Source organism: Schistocerca cancellata, chromosome 9, assembly GCF_023864275.1.
Source record: "Schistocerca cancellata isolate TAMUIC-IGC-003103 chromosome 9, iqSchCanc2.1, whole genome shotgun sequence".
Lineage (NCBI taxonomy): Eukaryota > Metazoa > Arthropoda > Insecta > Orthoptera > Acrididae > Schistocerca > Schistocerca cancellata.
The window spans coordinates 335,260,400-335,285,285 of NC_064634.1; the positions used below are offsets into that span (position 1 = coordinate 335,260,400).

A 24,886-nucleotide genomic window follows, 5' to 3' on the forward strand; every position below is an offset into this window, starting at 1 on the left:
AGTATTGCTCATCAGTGTGGGATCCGTACCAGGTCGGGTTGACGGAGGAGATAGAGAAGATCCAAAGAAGAGCGGCGCGTTTCGTCACAGGGTTATTTGGTAACCGTGATAGCGTTACGGAGATGTTTAACAAACTCAAGTGGCAGACTCTGCAAGAGAGGCGCTCTGCATCGCGGTGTAGCTTGCTCGCCAGGTTTCGAGAGGGTGCGTTTCTGGATGAGGTATCGAATATATTGCTTCCCCCTACTTATACCTCCCGAGGAGATCACGAATGTAAAATTAGAGAGATTAGAGCGCGCACAGAGGCTTTCAGACAGTCGTTCTTCCCGCGAACCATACGCGACTGGAACAGGAAAGGGAGATAATGACAGTGGCACGTAAAGTGCCCTCCGCCACACACCGTTGGGTGGCTTGCGGAGTATAAATGTAGATGTAGATGTAGATGTAGGCAGACAGTGTTTGTTGGTAATGAGGATCACCCTGTGGCTAAACATGCCTTGGTGCACGGCCAGCACATCGTGGCACAGTGTTACACCGTCCGGGTTATCTGGATACTTCCCACTAACACCAACCTGTCAGAACTCCTGAGATGGGAACTTGCCCTTCAGCATATCCTCTCTTCTCGATATCCGCCAGGCCTCAATCTCGGCAAATTTCTAATTTCAATTTGCCGCTGCTCATACCTCACCTGTCTTTCAACAACATCTTTGCCGCTGTACTTCCGCCTCGACTGACATCTCTGCCCAAACTCTTTGCCTTTACAAATGTCTGCTTGTGTCTGTGTATATGCGGATGGATATGTGTATGTGTGCGAGTGTTTACCTGTCCTTTTTTCCCCCTAAGGTAAGTCTTTCTGCTCCCGGGATTGGAATGACTCCTTACCCTCTCCCTTAAAACCCAAATCCTTTAGTCTTTCCCTCTCCTTCCCTCTTTCCTGACGAGGCAACCGTTGGTTGCGAAAGCTAGAATTTTGTGTGTATGTTTGTGTGTCTATCGACCTGCCAGCGCTTTTGTTTGGTAAGTCTCATCATCTTTCTTTTTAGATATATTTTTCCCACGTGGATTGTTTCCCTCTATTTTATATATATATATGATGTAACTTACCAAACGAAAGCGTTGGCATGTTGATAGACACACAAACACACATACAAAATTCAAGCTTTCGCAACCAACGGTTGCTTCGTCAGGAAAGAGGGAAAGACGAAAGGATGTGTCTGCTTGTGTCTATATATGTGTGGATGGATGTGTGTGTGTGTGTGTGTGTGTGTGTGTGTGTGTGTGTGTGTGTGTATACCTGTCATTTTTCCCCCCTAAGGTAAGTCTTTCCGCTCCCGGGATTGGAATGACTCCTTACCCTCTCCCTCAAAACCCACATCCTTTCGTCTTTCCCTCTCCTTCCCTCTTTCCTGATGAAGCAACCGTGGGTTGCGAAAGCTTGAATTTTGTGTGTTTGTGTTTGTTTGTGGCTCTATCAACATACCAACACTTTCGTTTGGTAAGTTACATCATCCCTATATATTCCCCCTTTCTTGAACCCATGTTTCTCCTTTGGATGTCCTCTGTCCAGAACTTTTTCTGTAATTGTTGGTTGAATCAAACATTGAGGTATTCTTTCACCCATTATTTTGAACATCACTTTGTGATTACTGTCTTTTGGATATCATTTTCTGATTACTGTGTGTCTACTTTTTTTTCTCTTACTGTTGTTCATTATGAGCGGGTCTAGTTTTTGGATAAAAAGTTCTTTGCTGACTCTGTCTCAAATTTTGATAAGATCACAATCTTTTGATGACTGCCTCGGTCATCGAAAGCTTGGTATTTTATCTGAACTACTTCCTCCTCTACTTCTACTTCTACATGATCGCTCAGTGGACCGCACGCTGCTACAAGTTTCCTCCTCCATTGTATTCCGTCCATTGCTGCTATCTACCATCTGTCCACATTTATTTATGCTTGATTTAAGTCTTCATGGAGGCCATCCCTCCAATGCTTCTTGGGTCTCCCTGGGGGTCTCTTTCCTGTAGGTGTGAAATCCAGGAGCTTCATAGACCATATGTGATCTTCCATCCAGGCCACATAGCTGGCCCACTGCATTCGTTTGGCTTTGATTGTTCCTGCTATGTTGGGCTGCTGGTATAGTTCCTTAACCTCTTGGTTGTGCCTGATCCTCTGTTCCCCTGTGTCTGCATCCAGAACCAGACCGAAGATCTTCTGAAGCACTTTTCTCTCAAAAATGAGGAGCACTTATGGAAGTCCTGTTTCCGGATACTCTGTCTCACAGCCATATAGAACAACAGGCTGGATCAGGATTTTGTATAGTCCAATCTTGAACTGTCTGGAGAGAGATCTGGACCGAAGCCTGTGTGCTAGGCCATGGTAAGATCGGTTAGCTGCTTGTATTCTGGCATTGATCTCTGCTTCATGTAACGAGTTGTCAGTGAAAAGTGCCCATAGGTATTTTAATTCGTGCACTCACTTGTAGGCGTGGTCTCCCTCCAAAACTTGACACAACAAATTAATCCAGAACTTTTCATTGCAGGACTCTTTCACAAAAGACTTCATAGCCATATTGACCTAGTTTTTGCTTTGATTCGGACTTATTTTTCCTACATTTTACAGAGTTCCCAAGTTGTACCTAGTAGTTTCAAAAGTATTTTTATGGTTTTCCCCCCATTCCTAATATACTCAACATATGGTCTGTGTTACAATCTGCTCCCCAAGATATTCATGCATATTCCATTCTGTATGTAATAGCAACATGGTCAGTTTGATTTACTATTGTTCATTTGGATGATATTCATATTGCTTCAAGTGAATGTAGTTATGCTAAAATTTTCAGCTTTTTAATGTGAGATCATTTGCCATTCCAAGTCAAATCACGTTATTGCAACTTTCTTCGTGTAAGTTGGAATTGGTAGTGGCTGATTTATAAGTTCCTTCAGTTTTCATTTATGCATTAAAGACCCCAAAAACTAACATTATACATGGTGAATAAATCAACAACAGTAAACAGGTTTTGAAAATATATTGGATAGATAACAAATCTACTCGGGAAGCAGCAGCAGGAGCAAAATCATATGAAGGTTAAAGAAATATCCAAGGTTTGAAGCCAGTGGCTCCCTGTTCTGGCAGAAGTGTTGAAGTGGATGGAAGAGAGGGACAAAGGAAAAGGACTGACGAGGTTTAGGAAATAGAGAGAATCATGAAAAGTCATCCAGACACTGGGTCATGGTTAAACCATTTGTTATCCCTGACCACCATTTCTGGGTGACGTTTCTGTGATTCTCCCCATTTCTTAAACCTTGCCAGTCCTTTTCCTTTGTCTGTCTGTCTTCCTTTTCAACCCTTCTGCCTGGAGGAGGAGCCACTGGCTCCAAAAGCTTGTACATTTCCTTAACTTCTGCATGTGTGGCTCCTGCTGCCACTTGGTGAGTCATGGTTTTTTCCCCCTCCATCTATATTATACTTTGTGAATTGTATGCCTGTTGTTGCTTCTAGAGATCTTCTGTTACCTTCGTGCCCTAAGGGGACATGTGAATGTAGGATTGTGATGTATAACAATTCAGACTAAATTAAGATTATGAGTTTAATCTAGTTACATGCTTCAATACTGAATCACAGATTTGTGGAGGCAGAATGCTGTTCCATCTTAATATTAGTTTTGATATTTTATTCCCTTAGTTCTTCCCATTATTGTATCAACTTGGGATAAGAAATCCTGCTCCAGAAACAACTGGACTTGAAAGCAGTGAAGTGAAACATGGTTAATAACTTTGATATTGAAATGAGATGGCGGCGGCTTGCGTGCCTCAGTGATGCAGATAGCTGTACAGTTGGCGCAACCACAACAAAGGGATATCTGTTGAGAAGCCAGATAAATGCCTGGCCCCTGAAGAGGGGCAGCAGCCTTTTCAGTACTTGCAGGGGCAACATTCTAGATGATTGTCTGATCTGGCTTTGTAACATCAACCAAAACGGCCATGCTGTACTGATATTGTGAATGGCTAAAGCAAGGGGAAACTACAGCTTTAAATTTTCCCAAGGGCATGCAGCTTTTACTGTATGGTTAAATGATGATGGCGTCCTTTTAGGTAAAATATTCCGGAGGTAAAATAGTCCCCCATTTGGATCTCCGGGTTGAGGACATTGGAGAAAGAAAATTGACATTACGGATCAGGGCGTGGAATGTCAGATCCCTTAATTGGGTGGGTAGGTTAGAAATTAAAAAGGGAAATGGATAGGTGAAAGCTAGATATAGTGGGAATTAGTGAAGTTTGATGGCAGGAGGAACAAGACTTATGGTCAGGTGAATACAAAATCAAATAGGGGTAATGCAGGAGTAGGTTCAATAATGAATAAAAAAAATAGAAGTGCAGGTAAGCTACTACGAACGGCATAGTGAACGCATTATTGTAGCAAAGATAGACATGAAGCCCACGTCTACCACAGTAGTACAAGTTTATAAGCCAACTAGCTCCACAGAGGACAAAGAAATTGAAGAAATGTATGATGAGATAAAAGAAATTATTGAGATAGTGAAGAGAGACGAAAATTTAATAGTGACGGGGGACTGGAATTCGATAGTAGGAAAAGGAAGAAAAGGAAAAGTAGTAGGTGAATATGGAATGGGGGTAAGGAATGAAAGAGGAAGCCGCCTGGTAGAATTTTGCACAGAGTGTAACTTAATCATAGCCAACACTTGGTTTAAGAATCATGAAAGAAGGTTTTGTATGTGGAAGAGACCTGGAGACACTGGACGGTTTCAGATAGATTATGTAATCGTAAGACAGAGATTTAGGAACCAAGTTTTAAATTGTTCGACATTTCCAGGGGCAGATGTGGACTCTGACCACAGTCTATTGGTTATGCACTGTAGAATAAAACCGAGGAAACTGCAGAAAGGTGGGAATTTAAGAGGATGGGACCTGGATAAACTGAAAGAACCAGAGTTTCAGAGAGAGCATTAGGGAACGATTGACAAGAACAGGGGAAAGAAATATAGAAGAAGAAGAATGGGTAGCTTTGAGAGATGAAAAAGTGAAAATAGCAAAGAATCAGGTAGGTAAAAAGTGGAGGGCTATTAAAAACGCTTTTGTAATAGAAGAGATGTTGAATTTAATTGATGGAAGTAAAAAATATGAAAATTCAGTAAATGAAGTAGGCAAAAAGGAATAGAAATGTCCCAACAATGAGATCGACAGGAAATGCTAAATGGTTAAGCAGTGGTGGCTACAGGACAGATGTAAGGATGTAGAGGCCTATATAACTAGGGGTAAGATAGATACTGCTTACCGTGAAATCAGAGACACCTTTGGAGAAAAGAGAACCATTTGTATCAATATTAAGAGCTTAGATGGAAAACCACTTCTAAGGATAGAAGGGAAAGCAGAAAGATGCAAGGAGTATATGGAGGGTGTATACAAGGGCATTGTACTTCAGGGCAATATTATAGAAATCGAAGAGGACATAGATGACGATAAAATGCGAGCGTTTCACAGAGCACTGAAAGACCTAAGTCGAAACAAGGCCCCAGGAGTAGACAATATCCCATTAGGACTACTAATTGCCTTGGGAGAGCCAGCCCTGGCAATATTGTACCATCTAGTGAGCAAAATGTATGAGAAAAGTGAAATACCCTCAGACTTCAAGAAGAATATAATAATTCCAAGCCCAAAGAAAGCAAGTGATGACAGGTGTGAAAATTATCAAACTATCAGTTTATTAAGTCACGGCTACAAAATACTAACTGGTAGGAGCCAACCTTGGGGAATATCAGTTTGGATTCCATAGAAATGTTCGAACACGCGAGGCAATACTGACCCTACAACTTGTCTTTGAAGATAGATTAACGAAAGGCACACATACATTTCTAGCATTTGTAGACTTAGAGGAAGCTTTTTACACTGTTAACTGGAATACTCTCTTTCAAACTCTAAAGAAGGCAGAGGTCAAATACAGGGAGCGAAAGGCTATTCACAGAAACGAGATGGCAGTTATAAGAGTCGAGGGGCATGAAAGGAAAGCAGTGGTTGGGAAGAGTGTGAGACAGGGTTGTAGCCTATCCCCGATGTTATATTCATTCTTTATATTGAGCAAGCAGTAAAGGAAACAAAAGAAAAAATTGGAGTAGGAATTAAGGTCTAGGAAGAAGAAATAAAAACACTGAGGCTTGCTGATGATGTAATTCTGTCGGACAGGAAAGGACCTGGAAGAGTAGTTGAACAGGATGAGCAATGTCTTGAAAGAAGGATATAACATCATCAACAAAAGCAGAACGAGGATAATGGGATGTAGTTGAATTAAATCAGATAATGCTGAGGGAATTAGATTCGGAATTGAGACAGTTAGTTTTGGTTCAAAAGGTTCAAATGGCTTTGAGCACTATGGGACTCAACTGCTGTGGTCATCAGTCCCGTAGAACTTAGAACCACTTAAACCTAACTAACCTAAGGACATCACACACACCCATGCCCGAGGCAGGATTCGAACCTGCGACCGTAGCAGCTGCGCGGCTCCGGACTGGAGCGCCTAGAACCGCACGGCCACCGCGGCCGGCTTAGTTTTGGTATTTGGGGAGCAAAGTAACTGATGATCATTGAAGTAGAGTGTGTATAAAATGTAGACTGGCAATGGCACAGAAAGTGTTTCTGAAGAAGAGAAATTTGTTAACATCGAGTATAGATTTAAGTGTCAGGAATTCTCTTTTGAAAGTATTTGTATTGAGTGCAGCCATGTATGGACATGAAACATGGACAGCAAATAGTTTAGACAAGAATAGAAGCTTTTGAAATGTGGTGCTACAGAAGAATGCTGAAGATTAGATGGGTAGATCATGTAATTAATGAAGAGGTACTGAATAGAATTGGGGTGAAGAGGAATTTGTGGCACGACTTGACTAGAAGAAGGGATTGGTTGGTAGAACACTTTCTGAGGCATCAGGGGTTCAGCAATTTAGTACTGGAGGAAGTATGGAGGGTAAAAATTGTAGAGGGAGACAAAGAGATGAGTACACTAAGCAGATTCTGAAGGAGGTAGGTTGCAGTAGCTATTCAGGGATGAAGAGGCTTGCACAGGATAGAGTAGCATGGAAAGCTGCATCAAACCAGTCCCTGGACTGAAGACCACCACAACAAAAACAACATAGCAAGTTGCCAATATCTGCACCACATTGAAACGTTATCAAGATCTGCTGAATATTTATGCAGCTTCTCTCAGATAGTACTTAATTAGAGAGTACTGCACCATCTGCAAAAAGCCTGATTTTACTATTAATAATACCTGCAAGGTGATTAGTATACAACATGAACTCCCCTGGGGCACACCTGAAATTACTAACACATCTGATGCTGACTCTCCATCCAAGGTAATATACTGCATCTTCCATGTCAAAAAGTCCTCAATCTGGTCACAAGTTTCACTTGATTCCCCATATGATGGTACTTTTTACAGTAAGTGTGGGTGTGGTACTGAATCAAATTCTTTTCGGAAATCAATAAATATAGCATCTACCTGACTACTTTGATTCAAAGCATTCAGTACGTCAGTTTGTGCGATTTCACACGATCATTGTTTTTGATATCCTAGCTGTTTTTCACTGAGGAGGTCATTCTGTTCAAGATACCTCATTATGTTTGAACTCAGAATATGTTCTAAGAATCTACGGCAAATCAATGTCAAGAATGTTAGATGGTAGTTTTGTGCATCACTTCTCTCCCGTTCTTGTAGACAAGTGTGACCTGTACCTTTTTTTAAGAGCTGGGCACGTTTTTTCCGTTCGAACTATTTATGATAGATTACAATTAGAAGAGGGTCCAACTCGACTGCAAATTCAGTATAGAATCTAACAGGGATTCTGTTAGTTTTAGGAGTGTTGTTCAATTTTAACAGTTTCAGCTGTTTCTTGACACCAGTGACACTAATACTTACTCCATTCAAGTTTTCAATGGTACGAGGATTAAATTGGGGCAATTCCCCTGTGTTTTCCTTTGTAAAGGAACATTCAAGAATGAAGTTAAGCATTTCAGCTTTTGCTTTAGTACCCTCAATTTCAGTTCCTGCATCATTTGCTGGGGACGGGACACTAACTTTAGTGTGGTAGTCAGAGAATTGTTCAGTGAATACTCTCATTCACACAAGGAATAATACTGATGGTTTATAATGAAATTGTTTAGTTTTATTTTCATGCTGTGGTCCGTATCAAGAATTTGACATTTTTACAGTGACACAGCAGCTGTTTTAAAATATTTAGTGTCATAATTGTAAGCAAAGGCTTCTGATATTTGTATTGCACAGTCTTTCAAAAGTGTGCCATCCCTGAAGCATTTTTGATCTTTAGCTAATTCTACATATGAAGCTTTTACTCTTTCTCTATAAAACTTTATGGTTCGGGCAACTTGTGGAAAAAGTAATAATATTTTTTTTTTAAATATTTGTCCAGGAAAATGCATTATTCACCATGAGAATTAATGTCTTTTTGGAGCAAAGATTACTACATTTGTTTTGATGTACCGTATTTACTCAAATCTAAGCCGCACTCGAATCTAAGCCGCACCTGAAATATGAGACTCGAAATAAGGGGAAAAAAAAATTCCCAAATCTAAGCCGCACCTGAAATTTGAGACTCGAAATTCAAGGGGAGAGAAAAGTTTTAGGCCGCACCTCCAAATCGAAACAAAGTTGGTCCATTGTAATATGAGACACAATTTAGGTCTAATGAATGACGATACAGCTACAGTAGTTTGGTTAGAGTCGAAAGCTTAGCAGTTAAGCTTTACCAGGTAGCCATTGCTATGTGTCAGGCGCTCCGTCCGTATTTATATAGATACCCTTCCTTTTTCACGTGCTTCGTCTGGTTTGAATAGATTGCTTATTTTGCTTTGATCCGACAAGTGCCGTTTTCAATGTTATAGGTGTTTATGTCAGTCACTCTAAGCTGAAAATGCATTACTATACTGTGTCATGCATTGTTTGTCGCATTCTGATAGTGCATATTTACGGCCTGTCGCTGCTCGCGGCATGGCTTGCTTTTGTGCGCGCTACCGTCGCCTACAATTAAAAAAAGAGAGGAATCGTCACATTAGCGAAACAATGGCAAGAGACTGCTATTTGTTGTTACTTACACTGCTGCTTTCTTTGATAATGATCAACAAGAACCAAATAATAGACTGCGTATGATATAACATGTTCTGAAGGAGAGTTTGGCGAAAATTTTTCTCCGTTTGAAAATCTTTGCGGCCGCTTCTTTAGTACATCAAATTCTGCACAGAAATTAGTCATCTTAGATTTAAAAATCTAGTCAGTTGCCGTGCTTCATTTCTGACTGTATCACTATTAGGCATAAGAGTAATACGAATATAAACATGACATGATATGTGTATTCTTCCGCGTTTGCTGTTGTCTCACTCTAGTTTCGTAGTTTATTTGGCAGACAGGATTTAAATGAGATAGAAGCAAACACGAAAGAATACATGGCAAAATGTTTATATTCGTATTATTCTTGTGGTGAAGAGAATACTGCATGTGATTCACATTTCATCACGTTCCTATTAGCAACCATCTCTTCTCACAGGTAGGAAAAAATTCAGAACGTAGAGTTGGCCATATTGACAAAAATCCCAGTATTACCTGTCGGATTTTCGTAGTACATTGAAATTCGAAGATGAACAATACGGAATTTGTATTTACTTCATTGGATAATGTATGAAAATGCAGTGGTCGAAACTCGGGAGTATTTATCTTTGTGCCTACAAAGGATGCCTGTGTAGCGCTACATACATTCGACGGCAGAAGTTAGTTGTGGCGGCACCTATCAACATTTTTCAGAACTTCCGCTTGCTTTGCACTCGATTCTAAGCCGCAGGCGGTTTTTTGGATTACAAAAACCGGAAAAAAAGTGCGGCTTAGATTCGAGTAAATAAGGTAAGCATTTTTTTTCCTATTAACCCAAACACTGTTTCTGCCCAAATTGTGTACAGAAAAATGATTAATCTGCTACACCACATTAAAATACAGTTTTCAGTATTCTTTCTTTTGTACATTCTCATAAACTGTAATAGAAATGTAACCATAGGAATAACCAGTATCAAAATAGGAATAATAGCCACAATAATAATGAAAATGAAACATGAGGAACAGTGCAGTATTAAAGTGGGTAAATCCGAGTAAATCACCGCCAAGGCCAAGTGAACCAGTGAAACATCAGTGTATGAAGTCTGACAGCAGATGAAGGTATGAGAGCATATGCTTTGATAAATCTGTCACAGAGATGCTCCCCCTATCGACTGCCAGTCAATAAATGATCAGGTAACCATAGTAAGTGACAAGGTCATGACAGCACAGTGTGAATAGACTTGGAGGGTGAAGACCTCACTTGAGGGGAATGGTTCACGAGCCATGCTGTAATAGGCCTGGTTCGGTTCAAAACTGTGTGTTATGTCTCCAGTTGTGAATGGGACAGTTAGTCTTATTTGCAGTGTTGAGTCTGTCACCACATCTTGAAGGGTCATGTCACTTTACAACAAGAAGGGTAGTCAACACAGGAAGTTGTCCGCTAAATTAGAACACATTACAGTTACAGAATTCAAACATTCCACTGCTTTCATGAGAGAGAACACAATGAAGTTCTGCTCAGCCTCATAGTGGTTGCCTCTGGTGAACACCACCAACTGATGAGTGCTACTTGCGAATTAAATCATGTAGTTACCTTGAGGAGGATGTAACAAGGGCAATTGGGAGAGCTGTCGACACACAGTCTCCAGTTGATCAGTTTAGCATAGGGATTGTGGTTATTGCTGAAACAACTGGGTGTCAGTTTAATGCTGTAATTAATATGATCTTATCTTCACAATCCCTATATCACCAATACTTAGGGGGTTGTAGTACATTCGTGGAGTCATCTCTTAAAGCCGGTTCTTGAAACTTTTGTTAGTACACTTTCTTAGGGCAGTTTTCTATCTTCGAGTCTCCCAGTTCAGTTCTTTCAATATCTCTGTGACATGCTCCCATCGATCAAACAAATCTGTCACCATTCGTGCTGCCCTCCTTGTATACTTTCAGTATCTATCTGCTTTTGGTCCTATTTGGTATGGTTCCCACACACTTGAGCAACATTCTAGAACCGGTCACTCAAGTGATTTGTAAGCAATCTCCTTTGTAAACTGATTGCACTTCCCCAGTATTCTGCTAATAAACAGAAATCTACACCTGCTTTCCAGTACTGAACCTACGTGATCATTCCGTTTCATATCCCTGCAAAGTGTTACACCCAGGTATTTGTACGAGTTGGCCAATTACAACAGTGACTCAATATAATATTATAAAGTATGTTGTATGGTTTTTTTTAAGCACACAGTTTTGATTTTTTGAATGTTTAAAGCAAGTTGCCAATTTTTGCACCACTTTGAAATCTTATCAAGATCTGACTGAATATTTATGCAGCTTCTTTCAGATGTAGATAATTGCATATTCTTCAAATAGCCTGAGGTTACTATTAGTATTGTCCGCAAGGTAATAATGCAAAATTACAAACCAAATCAAATTTTACAAATAAAAACGACACCTTTCTTTGACAAGGTTTCTTTAAAAAAGAAAAATTATAGTACTGCTGCTGTGGCTAATTGATTTCATTTTTTACTCGGGTTATTAGTAAAAAAAAAAAAAAGAAACACCTGTTATAACAGAGATAAAACAAGTACTGAAAAATATCAGTTATGCAGAATTAAAATACTGGTATTGGTTTTAGCTGGTCGGTTTTTCCCATCCCTAGTTTGACCTCCAGGTATCCGTTATAAACTGTACAAATCCCTAGCACTGTAGTGTGAAGAATGAGGGCAAGCATATATGTAGAATGGAACTTAAATCATTAATCTTGGGTTTTCTTCATCAGTGAGTGAAAAATTTGCCTGATGGCTGATGTTTAAGTAGTCTGTGTGGAGCTATTTATCAAAGTATGTGGCGCCATCTATCAAAGCACTTCATAGGCATGCAGTCACACCGGTTTAGCAAGGAGGTGGGTGAAGTCGTATTTTGGGCTACTTCCACATAACAGAGTGCATGGCTCTCATCATTATTCATTACTATCTGACCCAGTGAACTCTGTTCCGCCTTAAAGCCAATAAATAATCTGATTTTGGATGTTAAGTTCAATTTTTATTAGGAAATACAAATAAAAATTAAGTATTTTAATGATTCTTTATGTTTTTTGGTGCATAGCTTCCACTCTTCAATTAAGTACCTTGTGATACACGACATTTTTTGTTTTATTATCAGGCACAAGAACAAACAACGCAGATGGTCTTCAGACCCGTGAACATGCCACATATAATTGACCATGTGAAAAACATGGATATTCCAGATTTAAACCACGAACTTTCAAGGTTTGGCCTTGTGATTTGTTAATGGTCATGGCGAATGCAAGACGGATTGGAAATAGTAGTCTTTTAAACTCAAACGGCATATCGGTTGGGATCATTGGGCTCCTCGGAATGAGAACTTCCTCACCTTCGAATTTTCCTTTGAGTATCGTTGCGTAAAGAACATTGTTCATCAATTTACTTACCACCAAATGTGTACCGTTGCACAATTTTGGTTGGTTTATGTTTCGAAGCATGATTACTACGGAGCCAACTTTTAGGCGTAAATTGTGCGGTTGTAAGCCAGGCACATCCTAGGAGTTTCAAAATTCAATTGGATAGTTGGTGGCTTCATCTTTATTTGTTACACAGTCAGTAGATTTGAATGAATGCATTTTACCAATGATCTCATTCCGAATTATGTAGTTTAGGTCATCTAAATCTTTATTCTTAGCCGCTAAAATTGCTCGCTCACTCTATCATTCATTACTTTTGTAGTTAGTAATGATGTTTGGGAATACTTCATTGATAAGTTCGTCTTTCGACGAGACAAAGTTGCAGAAATTATGAGGAAATGAAATCAATCCGCTCGATTCTTCGACACGTACTCGACCATTGCTGATAGTCAGCAGTTGCTCAGAGAGATCTTCAGCAGCTGTATCATTAAGCAATGTAACTCTCATGTTTGCTGTCAGCTGAAGTTTCTTCACATAGCGCCATAGATTCGATGATTTGAGGCAAGCATTTATTTTGTCTGCAGCCGTAAGGCAGCACAATCCAAGCGTCTCTCCCGAAAACTTCAATGCGCCACAATACTCACAAATAACGTCCATAGACCCAATGCAAACGCAAGGATGCAAGCAGTAATCAGTGCTGCAATCGTATCTAAACGCTGCTAGATTCAAATCATCACGTGATAAATCTCTTCTTGTGTGTCGAAAATTATCTACATGTTGATCTGTGTTGTTCTCTCGACGATTTCACATTGCCAACTGAGCCGTTTCACGGGCTGCCTCACTTTGCTCTTGTGATTGAGAAGCACGAAGTCGAGCCATACTAACGCGGCGCTCTTCATGGGCAATTTGTTGTTCTTCTTCAGTCCTTTCATTCACAATGTTTTGTATTCTTCTTGCATTACAACTTTGTTGAGAAATATTTGATCGTCTTGATCACGGCATTGTTAATGATGATTCAAAGAAAATACAAATTATTTCTTTAAATTTTTAATTAATGGTATATACTGATACTTAACCATAGACATTTAGCTGTCATTTGCATTTTGTTATTCCATGCCAGATGCATTTTTTTCATACCACGTTTTATAGCGGTCGAATGGGATAAAAAGTATCCTATGTCCGTCTTCTGGTTCTAAGCTACCTCTCCACCAATTTTCAGCTAAATTGGTCCAGCCTTTCTTGAGTTATAAATAGTGTAACTAACACGATTTTCTTTTATATATATAGATTGAGGATATTTTGTGTGCTGTGTATTATTAGGACAGGATTCTCAAACAGCCCCTACTGCCAACATTTTGGTAATGGGTTCATTTTCAAGACAATAACACATGAGCACATTGCATCCAACTGGTGAGCACCTTCCTTCAGGGGGCAGGAATCAACTGAATGGAAAGGGCACTGGTATCTGCTGACATAAACTGGTATCTGCTGACTTGAACTCAATTGAGCTTGCATGATACCAGTTAAAACTTGCGTGTGTAATCACAGTACTCCTCCCTAGTGCACTGGATTACGTCAGGAGAGTTTCCATTGAAGATTAGGACACAGGCTTGAGCACCAGTGTCTCACACATCTTGTGGGCAATATGCCAAGGAGAACCCAGGCAGGTTACAATGCGTGGGACGCAGAAACATTTTATTGAATGTCACCCATCAGCAGATGTTAATTTCAGAGAGGTGCACATTCAATCTGCCTTAATTTTTGATATTTTTTCTTTTTATTTAACAGTAAAGATTTATATAAATTCTTTTTCTCTCAATCTGTGCTCCCTTGGAATTTAAACAGGTATGTGTTTACAAATGTCCAGATACTAAAGGGGGGGTCGGGAAATTGTTAGTTTAAATTAAGCATATACCATATAGAGAATGAATTTAGCAAACCAATATACGAGGAAGGTTTGAAAAGTTCATGGAATGGAGTAGAAAAAAAGTCTTTACATCACTGAAACTTTTTTTATTTTTCAATGTAGTTGCCTTGTAGATTAATGCACTTGGTCCAACGATGTTCCAGTGTCTTGATCCCATCTCAAAAATGAGTTTCCTCCAGGCCTACAAAATAGTCATCAACTCTGGCTATCAATTCTTTGTTTGAAGTGAATCTTTGTCCACCAAGAAAAATTTTCAGTTTTGGGAAGAGATGGATGTCTGACAGAGCCATATCAGGTGAATAAGGCAGGTGTGGCAACAATTCATGCCTTAGTTCGTGTAAGTTTGCCATGACGACGGCACACGTGTGTGGGCGCGCTTTGTCTTGAAGGAAGGTGACTTTCTTCCTTGCTAAACCTGACTTTTTTTCGCATATCTTTTGTTGCAATTTGTCCAGGAGGTTAGCTTAGTATTATCCAGTAATTGTTTGCCATGTGAGGAGGTAATCTACATACAGAATACCCTTCGCATCTCGTAACACTGATGCCTTGACCTTTCCTGCCCTAGGAATTGACTTTGCTTTCTTTGATGGCAGAGAATCAGCATGTTTCCTCTGCTTTAACTATTGTTTTGTCTCTGGTGTTTAGCAGTGCACCCAAGTTTCATCTGTGGTTACAAATCTGTGCAAAAAATCTTGTTCGTATCTCCTAAAACAGGCCAAACGTTGTTCAGATATGTCCATTCTCATGTGTTTTTGATCCAGCATCAAGAGTCGTGGCACCCATCTTGCAGATAATTTTTTTCATTTATAATTCTTCAGTTAAAATGTGATATACCCTCTCAGATGACATCTGGCAAGTGTGAGCAGTTTCACGCACTTTCAGTCGGCAATCCTCCATGACCATTTTGCAATGATTTCTGTGTGGATCATCATCTAAGCTCTTCTGACCAAATTTAAATTGATTTGTCCAATTGGCAACAGTTGAATGTGAAGAGCAGACCCATCCAGTGTATTCTGTAAATTGGTATGAATGTCCTTTGCTTTCATGCATTTCTTTACAAAGTACTTAATCACTGCTTGAATCTCAATTTTTTCCATCATTGCAAATCACTACACAGGAACAACAGAGCCACATCTCCACCACAGCTCTCTTCCAAGAGCACTGACGTGGCATGTGTTTACAGGCAATGTCCAATGAATATCACATCAACAACTCATTGCGCTAGCACTGACCTCTCGTGGTGATTCCGAGAACTTTTCAAACCACACTCGTTCAGTGTCTTACCAAAAATGTGAAGCACATACAATGGTAGGAGGAGACAAAATGAAACTTCACTCTTTGAGAGGGAGTGTAATGTTATTTTAGTAATTACAAAATTTAGTCAAATTTACAAAGAACATGGCAGTATGAGCCCTCGTATCAATATGGCATTGCAGCCCCTCTGGCATGGGTGCATGCACTGATTCAGGAGCTAAGGGATTCATTAAGCCATCTCCTGAGGAAAGCTGGCCCGCGACTGTTGTAACTGGTCCTTGTTATCCTGGATAATAGAACTGTGATGGAGTTGACAACCAAGCTGGTCCTACACATTCTATCGCCGACATATCTGGGGGATCTTTCTGGCCATGGGAGTCATGAGGACACAGGATGACGTACCATTATGTTGTCAGCGTACCCTCAGTCGGTACCAGCCGTGACCTGAAGTCATACCCAGTGACTTCCCATACAGTGGACAGCAGGAGTAACATTGCTGTACCTCTCCAAAACATTGGAAGAATGGTATTTCCTCCCAGGTTGCTGCTGTACTTGCTGACAATGGTCATCTGGTGTAGCACAGAACGATTTGTTGCTGGACACAATATGATGCCATTCATCAGCAGTTCACACTTCTCTGTGCCTTTTGTGATGTGGTGTTAACAGCAATCTTTGCATGGGACAGGGTTTCCGTAGTCCAGGTGCTGCTAGTCTCAGACCAGTGGTGCAGGATGACACAGAATGTTGCAGGCATTGATGTGAAGGACTACATTTGATGCACAATACGGTTGTCCCTTGTGATGATCAGACATAACTTTGATGAAGAATATGCCTGCCATTACATTCCCAAGCAGTCCAAGATCAGGACACAGTCAGATCCCTGTACCCCCATATCCCTAGATATTGGATGAACAAATATGCTGAGCAATAGGAGGCAAACAATGAGGCCCTTTTCAAATTGCCAGGTGCTGATAACACGGCATTTCCATGAAATGCATAGTGTTCAGTCGCCATTTAAGGCTGTTTATAGCCCTTTTATACCCTACCAGGTGTAGTAACAACACTAAACATGAACAACAATAATGCTCTATGGTGGCATTTCTTCAGAGTGCTTTTTGCCAGGCAGTATATATAATAGAGGGAAACATTCCATGTGGAAAAAAAAGAATATATATATATATATAAAAACAAAGATGATGTGACTTAACAAATGAAAGTGCTGGCAGGTTGACAGACACACAAACACACACAAAATTCAAGCTTTCGCAACAAACTGTTGCCTCATCAGGAAAGAGGGAAGGAGAGGGAAAGACGAAAGGATGTGGGTTTTAAGGGAGAGGGTAAGGAGTCATTCCAGTCCCGGGAGCGGAAAGACTTACCTTAGGGGGGAAAAAAGGACGGGTATACACTCGCTCGCTGCGCGCACACGTGCACACACACACACACACACACACACACACACACACACACACACATACATATCCATCCACACATATACAGACACAAGCAGACATATTTAAATATGTCTGCGCGCACACACACACACACACACACACACACACACACACATATCCATCCACACATATACAGACACAAGCAGACATATTTAAATATGTCTGCTTGTGTCTGTATATGTGTGGATGGATGTGTGTGTGTGTGTGCGAGTGTATACCCGTCCTTTTTTCCCCCTGAGGTAAGTCTTTCCGCTCCCGGGACTGGAATGACTCCTTACCCTCTCCCTTAAAACCCACATCCTTTTGTCTTTCCCTCTCCTTCCCTCTTTCCTGATGAGGCAACAGTTTGTTGCGAAAGCTTGAATTTTGTGTGTATGTTTGTGTTCGTTTGTGTGTCTGTCGACCTGCCAGCACTTTCATTTGGTAAGTCACATCATCTTTGTTTTTAGGTATATTTTTCCTTCGTGGAATGTTTCCTTCTATTTTATATATATATATATATATATATATATATATATATATATATATATATATATATATATATATTGTGTGTGTGTTCTGGAAAATGTAATAATTTACAAAATGTAATAAAAAATTTGTATTTTTTGTTGTGTGGGAGGCAGGAGTGTGCTTTGCCTAGTGTTTTATTACTCCGTTTAATTTTACTTTCTTTATTTTTATAGGATGACATCATTAAAGAGTTCCAAGAGGAGATGAGAAAGATGAAGGCTGTGATTGTGAAGCATGAGAACCGTATACGTGCCTTGGAAGCACGATTAGCAGCATCGACGCCAGCAGGTGGCGGCCAAGGGGATGATGAAGGTGGTGATGGTCTAGGGATGGCGCACCCACCTGTCGCTGCAGGAAGTGGCGATTCTGTCAGCAACAGTCATCCACAAGCTGTGACTGCGTCTTCATCAGATGAATTGGCACCTGATGAAGTTTAGCATTTACCCAGATCCATTCGAATTGGAAGTAGGCTACAGAGTCATCACTGTGATTCCCATATTGGGTCAGTCACTTATATGTATTTTAAACGTTTTGTAAGCTAGGCGCATCTGCTATATTTTTTACTTTCAAAAATTGAATTAGAATGTGTAAAAATAACTGCCTTCATTTATTTTAAATACAGCTGCATTTGCAGCATTGGTCTTCCTGATGAGATGCTGCCTTGGGAAACGTCTGAGAGAAATCTCAATTATTTATTATATTTTTAATGAACTGCACTTATTGTTGTAGCTGATACCAAAAACAACACCCAGTATTTTTCAATGCACTTGACCTATAATTTTACCTGATTTGGTTTACCTTAACTTATTATTGATTATATCTGTTACATTGATCATTCAGGCGTTTACAAATTTATAACCTAGCTGATGTTTAAGTCTGTTATTGTCTTGATCCCATTGACGTTGTACCTCTGTATATGAAAATCCTACTAAAACGTTTTTTGAGCATCTAAATGTGTTTCTTCATACAGTGTGGTGTTGCCAAATGTAATCAGTAGTTGAAATTCCTGCACATAGCAGGCCAGTATTTTTCTGTGTAGTTCCCCCTGACATTTAGTTGCAAAAAATGTTCTTGATTAATTGCACTTACTGTATCTAGCACACACAATACTTACTTCATGTTATTGGTGTTTTCAAGTTGTGAGGACTGTACTGTCACAAAAAAATAAGGGCTCTTCATATATGCTCAATGTGTGTGTGTGTGTGTGTGTGTGTGTGTGTGTGTGTGTGTGTGTGTGTGTGCGTGCGCGTGCGCCTGTGATGTTTAATGAATGAGAGACCACTTAATGCTCACACTGCAAGTTAATTAGTTTAAAGTGCTATTTTTATTACATTCTTGATCTCTGTTACAGAAGAATCATCAGAACCCGCATTTTTTAAGTGGATTTATTTATGTAATTTAACAGCTTTAAGTATTGTTTATCCATTAATAGAAAGAATTAAGTTTTTTTTAGAATAGCTGTTGTGTACTCGGGAGACAGAGGTGTAAAAAGAAAAGACTGTTAAAGAGCTTGTTTTGAAATACTAGTCGCTTATGCACATAACTAAAAGGAGTCATAGTACTTCGGTGCTCAGCCAAAACTTGCTCTTGTGCTAATCTACCATGCTGCAGAAACGACTATTTGCTAGTAATAGAGCTTATATTTTGTAAAGAAGAAAATGTTAATTTCTGAAAGCTGTTATCACTTGTTTTTGAACGCACACTTTTAATGTGATTTTGAATTGACTTCAGTGTCAGTCCTTCGAAGAACAGCACATTTTCATGCTGTTTGGATTTCAAATGTAAATTGTTGGATTTTGTAGAAGTTTAATGTTGACATATAATTATGTGATAACTTTATCCAAGCCAGTAATAACTATTTTTGTACTCTGTAAATTGTACTGATATTTCATACATCACAACAGCATCTTAGTGTACACCATGAGCATGTTGGAGAACATTAAGTGGCTATAATTTTGATAATGATATATATATTATATATGTGTGTGTACTCATTCTGCATATCTCACTGAAGTAGACTTTGACTATACTTTGTTACGTGCTATTCCTGCTATGGCATTTTACCTTTGAACAGTGAGCTCAAATGCTTCTTGATGATGATTGTGTGGTAATAGTTATGATATTTTTACTTTCTTGCTAAATTTACAGTCATTGTTTTATACTTGATATGGGTGATGTAGCACAAGTCATTACTGTTACGATTTTTGACCTATTAAGATGATGAGTTTCAGGTTCCTAAGCTATTAATTTAGAAACCGAAAATGAATGACCTTCATTGTAACATAGTGAATACAGCAATTCAGAAAATAACTCTGTAGGAAGTGTCTTTTCAATGCCAAATTGTAAATAAAGCAGTAAAGTCTGAAGCCCCCACTTATCATTTCAGGTGATATGCATATTGTATAGATACATCATACAAAATCCCAAAATGGTTCATTATTCTTTGTAAATATATATGCATATAAATATATATATTAGTAATTATACCAAAATGCTTTTGTCATTTCTAAGGAGTCCATGACATAGTATGTACGTTAAAAGCCACGTGTAGAGGCTTTCAAACAGGCTGTGTATTTGTTCTGAAAGAAAAGATAACTAATTATACATGACTTTTTCTTAACCCACTGTGAGTTGCTAGACTTTAAAGTTTACTAATTCTCCTGTAGTCCAGATTTTTAAATTAAGAATTTTTCTGTGATTGTGTAAAAACTGCCATGTTAACTGTACAGCTCATGTTATACTTGCTTAATTTTATTGTTATTGTGGAAGTGAAATTGTGCTTATTCTCATTGCAGCATTTACAGTACAAAGTGTAACCCACTTACTAAAATGGTGCCTTCGGTTGAAAAAAATAATATTGCATGATTTCTTTCATTCTTTGATCTAAATTCATGTACTTAAGATATAATGTATCTAATATAAAATTATTGTTCTGTAAATTTCATTTAGTTTAATAAAATGTTAATTTTTGTCAATTCTTTTTCTTCATTGTATGTTGTCATTGTTCCTATAGTATTTTTTAGCAGTTTGTGCTTGTTGTGTATCACTCTGGTGCATTTAAAATTTGAAAATCTTGAAAGCTTATAAGTAGTTGTTAGAACAGTATACTTGCCTTGTCACCTTTGGTAAAATCCTACATCATCTGTGACAAGAACTATTTTTGTTGCTGTTGTGATGAGCATACCTGTAGATGGATTGTGATTCATAATTTGAGTCATGCTGCCTAAGATTGTCCCCTTGTTTATGTTACAACTTTTCAAAACAGGAGTTTTCAAAAGAAAACTGCACATGCTCAAAATAATACCCACATACGATGCAGTAACACCATTTTCATAATTGAATTACCAACTCCTCTCCCCCCCCCCCCCCCCTCACTTAAGCAGTCAATGGCTGAACACAGAAGTCAAAACAACCTAGGGTAAAATTAAAAGCAAAGGAGTTAATGTTCAAAGTGCAAGAAGGGAGAGAGCATGTAGGTGGAAAGAGTAAATTTTCAAAATTCAGTTGAGGAAGTGGCAACCAAACAACTATTCAAGTTGGTTTGTAGAATTGAGACTTTCAGAAAAGTATAATCCACACAGTCCAAGGATAGAAAGGGCAGATATCTGTGAGAAATATTGCACAATCAGCTTAACAACTCATGCATTCAAGAATAATAAATTGAAACAGGGATAAGAAAACAGAATCTGTTAGATGATCAGCTTGGCTTTAGGAACAGTAAAGGCACCAGAAATGTAGTCATGATGTTGCAGTTGATAGTGGAAGCAACACTTGAAAAAACTCTACACACAATAGGCTTTGTCAATCAAGAAAGTGGTTCACATAGTATCATTGTTCAAGACATTCAAAATTCTCAGGAAAATAGCACTTAGCTGTAAGGAAAGCCAGGTAATATAAAATATGTACAAGAACAAAGAGAAAAATGGATGACCCAAGAACAAAGTGTTCAGTTTAAACAGGGTACAAGAATGGACATAGTCTTTCACTCTTACTGTTAAATCATACATAAAAGAATCGATATATGGCAAAAGTGCAGGTTTGTATGGAAGCGAGTTTAGACTGGGGAAACTGGAAAAGAAGGATACTGAAAATTAGGTGGCCTGATAAGAAATGAAAAGATTCTCTACAGAATCAATGAGAAAAGAAACACGGAAAACACTGACAAGGAGGAATGGGATGGCTGCCATTTGTTAAGACATCAGTGAATAATGTTGCTGGAGGGAGTCGTACAGGACTGAAACTGTAAGGGAAGACAGAGACTGGAATGTAATCAATGAATAATTAGGAATTCAGCTTTGGGACACATCAACCCAGACGACTGATGGCCCCTCCATGCACACACAGAAGTACAATGATGTATGATCTATCTGCCTAATGCAAGGGAAATGTACCATACATACAGACATGGTTAATAAGAATGCAGATGGAGAAATCACAGAGCATGAATCTGAACTACATCCATTTCAAATAATAGTCCAGCTTTTTACGCACTACGCCACCTTCATGTGAATCTGCAAATGTCAATAGTGGTAACTCTACAGCAGATTCTTGTTGCTGCTGGGTATACAGTGCTTATACTGATTGCAAATCATTTAACAAATTCAAGAGAAATTCCAATAGTAATGGGCCCTTTTAAATTATCCACAACTACAACTTCCGGTAATACTCATTTGAAAAGAAATGCTATTAAACTTTTTGCAAATTTGACTGCTGATTTTCTGCAGTTTTATTTAGACTGCTGCAACTGAGTGTGCGAATCAGCTAACCGATTTAATTTTCCCTTCATTACCTCATCCCGTTCACTAAACTTTTTCACAATATTTTGGATCTGATGAAATGGTATATTGTTATTTAGTTCTCGGCTAATGTGCTTCTTACGCCGCCATTGGTCTCTTAACAACGAAAACATTATTTCACCTACAATACAATATAAAATTTTCATTTACCAATACAGCTCTTTATTGTAAAATTACACAATTGCTAATCCGTTCAGTATAATACCAATACAGGAAATATCTTGTGACTGAAAATATGTAGGTTTTCCACACGTTTGATACGCTTAAACATTTTTACGCACTTTATTAAAAATTCGGTATCCATAACCCATTCTCTTGATGACAACGCACGATGGAAATCGGCGTTTCTAGAAGGATTTCAAACTATTCATGACTTCTGAGCTATACTATGATCGATTCTGTAACGTTATTGAATATATTAAATGGAACATTGTGGAATCCCTGTTTTCGTGCTTCACATCATTTGCCATTGCTACCAATGAGAGTTCATCACTGAGCCACTGACTATAGTGATGGGGAGCTCGTGAATGAGTCGTTCAAATGAACGCTTCACTCCAGTGAAGTGTGAACTAACCACTCAATTTCAATGAACTGGCACTTCAAACTCTTCACAGATAGCACACTCCACACTTTTGTCTAGTTCACTCACTTTCTTCTACTCTCCCATTTCCATACATCGGCGCTACGTCACTCATTCTTCCTTCACTTCAGTCCTCCCTCTACTGCCTGTCCACGAATCGCGCGGTGAAATACACTTAGAGCAACAGTTGCACTTTGCTTTCCCATCACCTAAACCGGCGAAGAAACCTCAAATTTCACTACTTTTAGGCGATCGAGAGTTGCTAGCCATTGTATAAGCGTGAACAGAAACAAAAACTGCTTTCCGAATAAAATAATGAGGGATTTTACCTGAAATCGTACCAATGACTACAGGTGACAGTATACGTTTTGAATTTAGAGGGTTATTATTCTCAACAAAAATAAAATATACAGGAAAACTTCTGAATAATTACATAACGTAGGTATATAGACTTTGTGACAGTGGTAAACATACTCATTCCATTTTGGATTACATTTTAAAAGGAACATAAAATTGGACTGCATTTCGTTGGTAGCCCTAGTTTTCAGTCCATGAATAAAACAAATAAGGTTTCACTTGGCAGATGAAGACTTTTTTTGGCGCATCATGAGAAAATGTCGAGCAAGATTAAACGTAATACCTTCTTTATATGTGACATGCTTCTCTGTTTATCTTTCCTTTGTCCCCTTCGACCATGCTCTATTTAAGTTAACTCACGTCAGACGCTGTAAGACGCAAAACGTTGCGTGCACGTTACTGCGTAGTTCGGCCATCTGTTGGTAAAATTATGAAGTATTACGAAGCTTTATTGTACGACCGAGGCGAAGCGAGCGTAGCCGCGGCTCAGCGGCGAACTGGGCAACTTCGCCAGGCTTCCGTACTTCATGAATGAACTACTTCATTTGAACGCTTCACGGCAAAGAGTGAAATGAATGAACTAGTTCACGGGAATGAACGAGTTCGACCCATCTCTAACTGACTAATTCTCTCCAAAACACACGCGTCTAAAAAGCTAGCGAAATGAGGTATGCTCAACTACCGGACCTACCGATAGATGGCTCTACCATCTGATCAGTATCGTCTGTATTGCCCGCCATATTTGAATTTGCCAAGAAGTTTCTCTCGGTCTGTACGGTGTATAAGGAATTACGGATTATCGAAATGGTGATTTCTTGTTCTGCTTTCAATTGTACGAAGCGATGGAGTAAGGAAAGTGACTTACCATTTCACAGGTAATAGTACTACCGATACAATACGACAACAATACAGACTTAGTGCTTTTGCATCGATGTTTTTGAACAGGTTTCCTCTAAAGCACCCAGGGCTGCTAAAGAAGTGGATTACTTCCGTGACGCGGAAAGATTTTAAACCTACGTCTTGCAGTTTTCTTTGCGGAAATCTTTTCCGACAAGATGATTACGTAGTGAGCCCTGGAACATGGAAGAAACGTCTCAGACCCGAAGCAGTGCCATTAGTTTTTGGCTTTCCGACACATTTGATGCCGCAAATAAACAGCCACGACGACATGTTAGGATTTTGAGTGACAAGGATGCTTCTCCATTTGAGGTAGCTTATTAATTTCCTTGCTATGTGTGTGCTTTTGACTTTTGTGAATTTATTTCGTACGGACACAAATGGCCTACATAGGTCTAAGCAATGTTGTAATACAGTTCCATATTTTTGTTTTTAGCGTTCTGTCCTGGAATCCGTGCTTGATTTGCCCTCTGCAGAAGCTAGTGATTGCGTGGAGAATGTTGTCAATGAGAATTCTTCCGTGGAAAGCATGTCCCATTTATTCCAATGCAGAAGCTGCGAATTGTGCCGAAAATGTTAGTATAA

At 39.2% G+C, this 24,886-nt stretch overlaps 1 protein-coding gene across 2 annotated transcripts in view; it reads left to right on the forward strand.

Moving 5' to 3' along the window:
- Positions 1-20,646, forward strand: part of LOC126100103 (coronin-6) — a 97,304-nt gene extending 76,658 nt beyond the window's left edge. For both annotated transcript variants that reach the window (XM_049910619.1, XM_049910618.1), the window contains exon 9: positions 17,845-20,646. In XM_049910619.1, coding sequence (XP_049766576.1) covers positions 17,845-18,108 — 264 coding nt within the window. In that variant the 3' untranslated portion in view covers positions 18,109-20,646. The remainder of the gene's footprint in view (positions 1-17,844) is intronic.
- Positions 20,647-24,886: the final 4,240 nt, after the last annotated feature.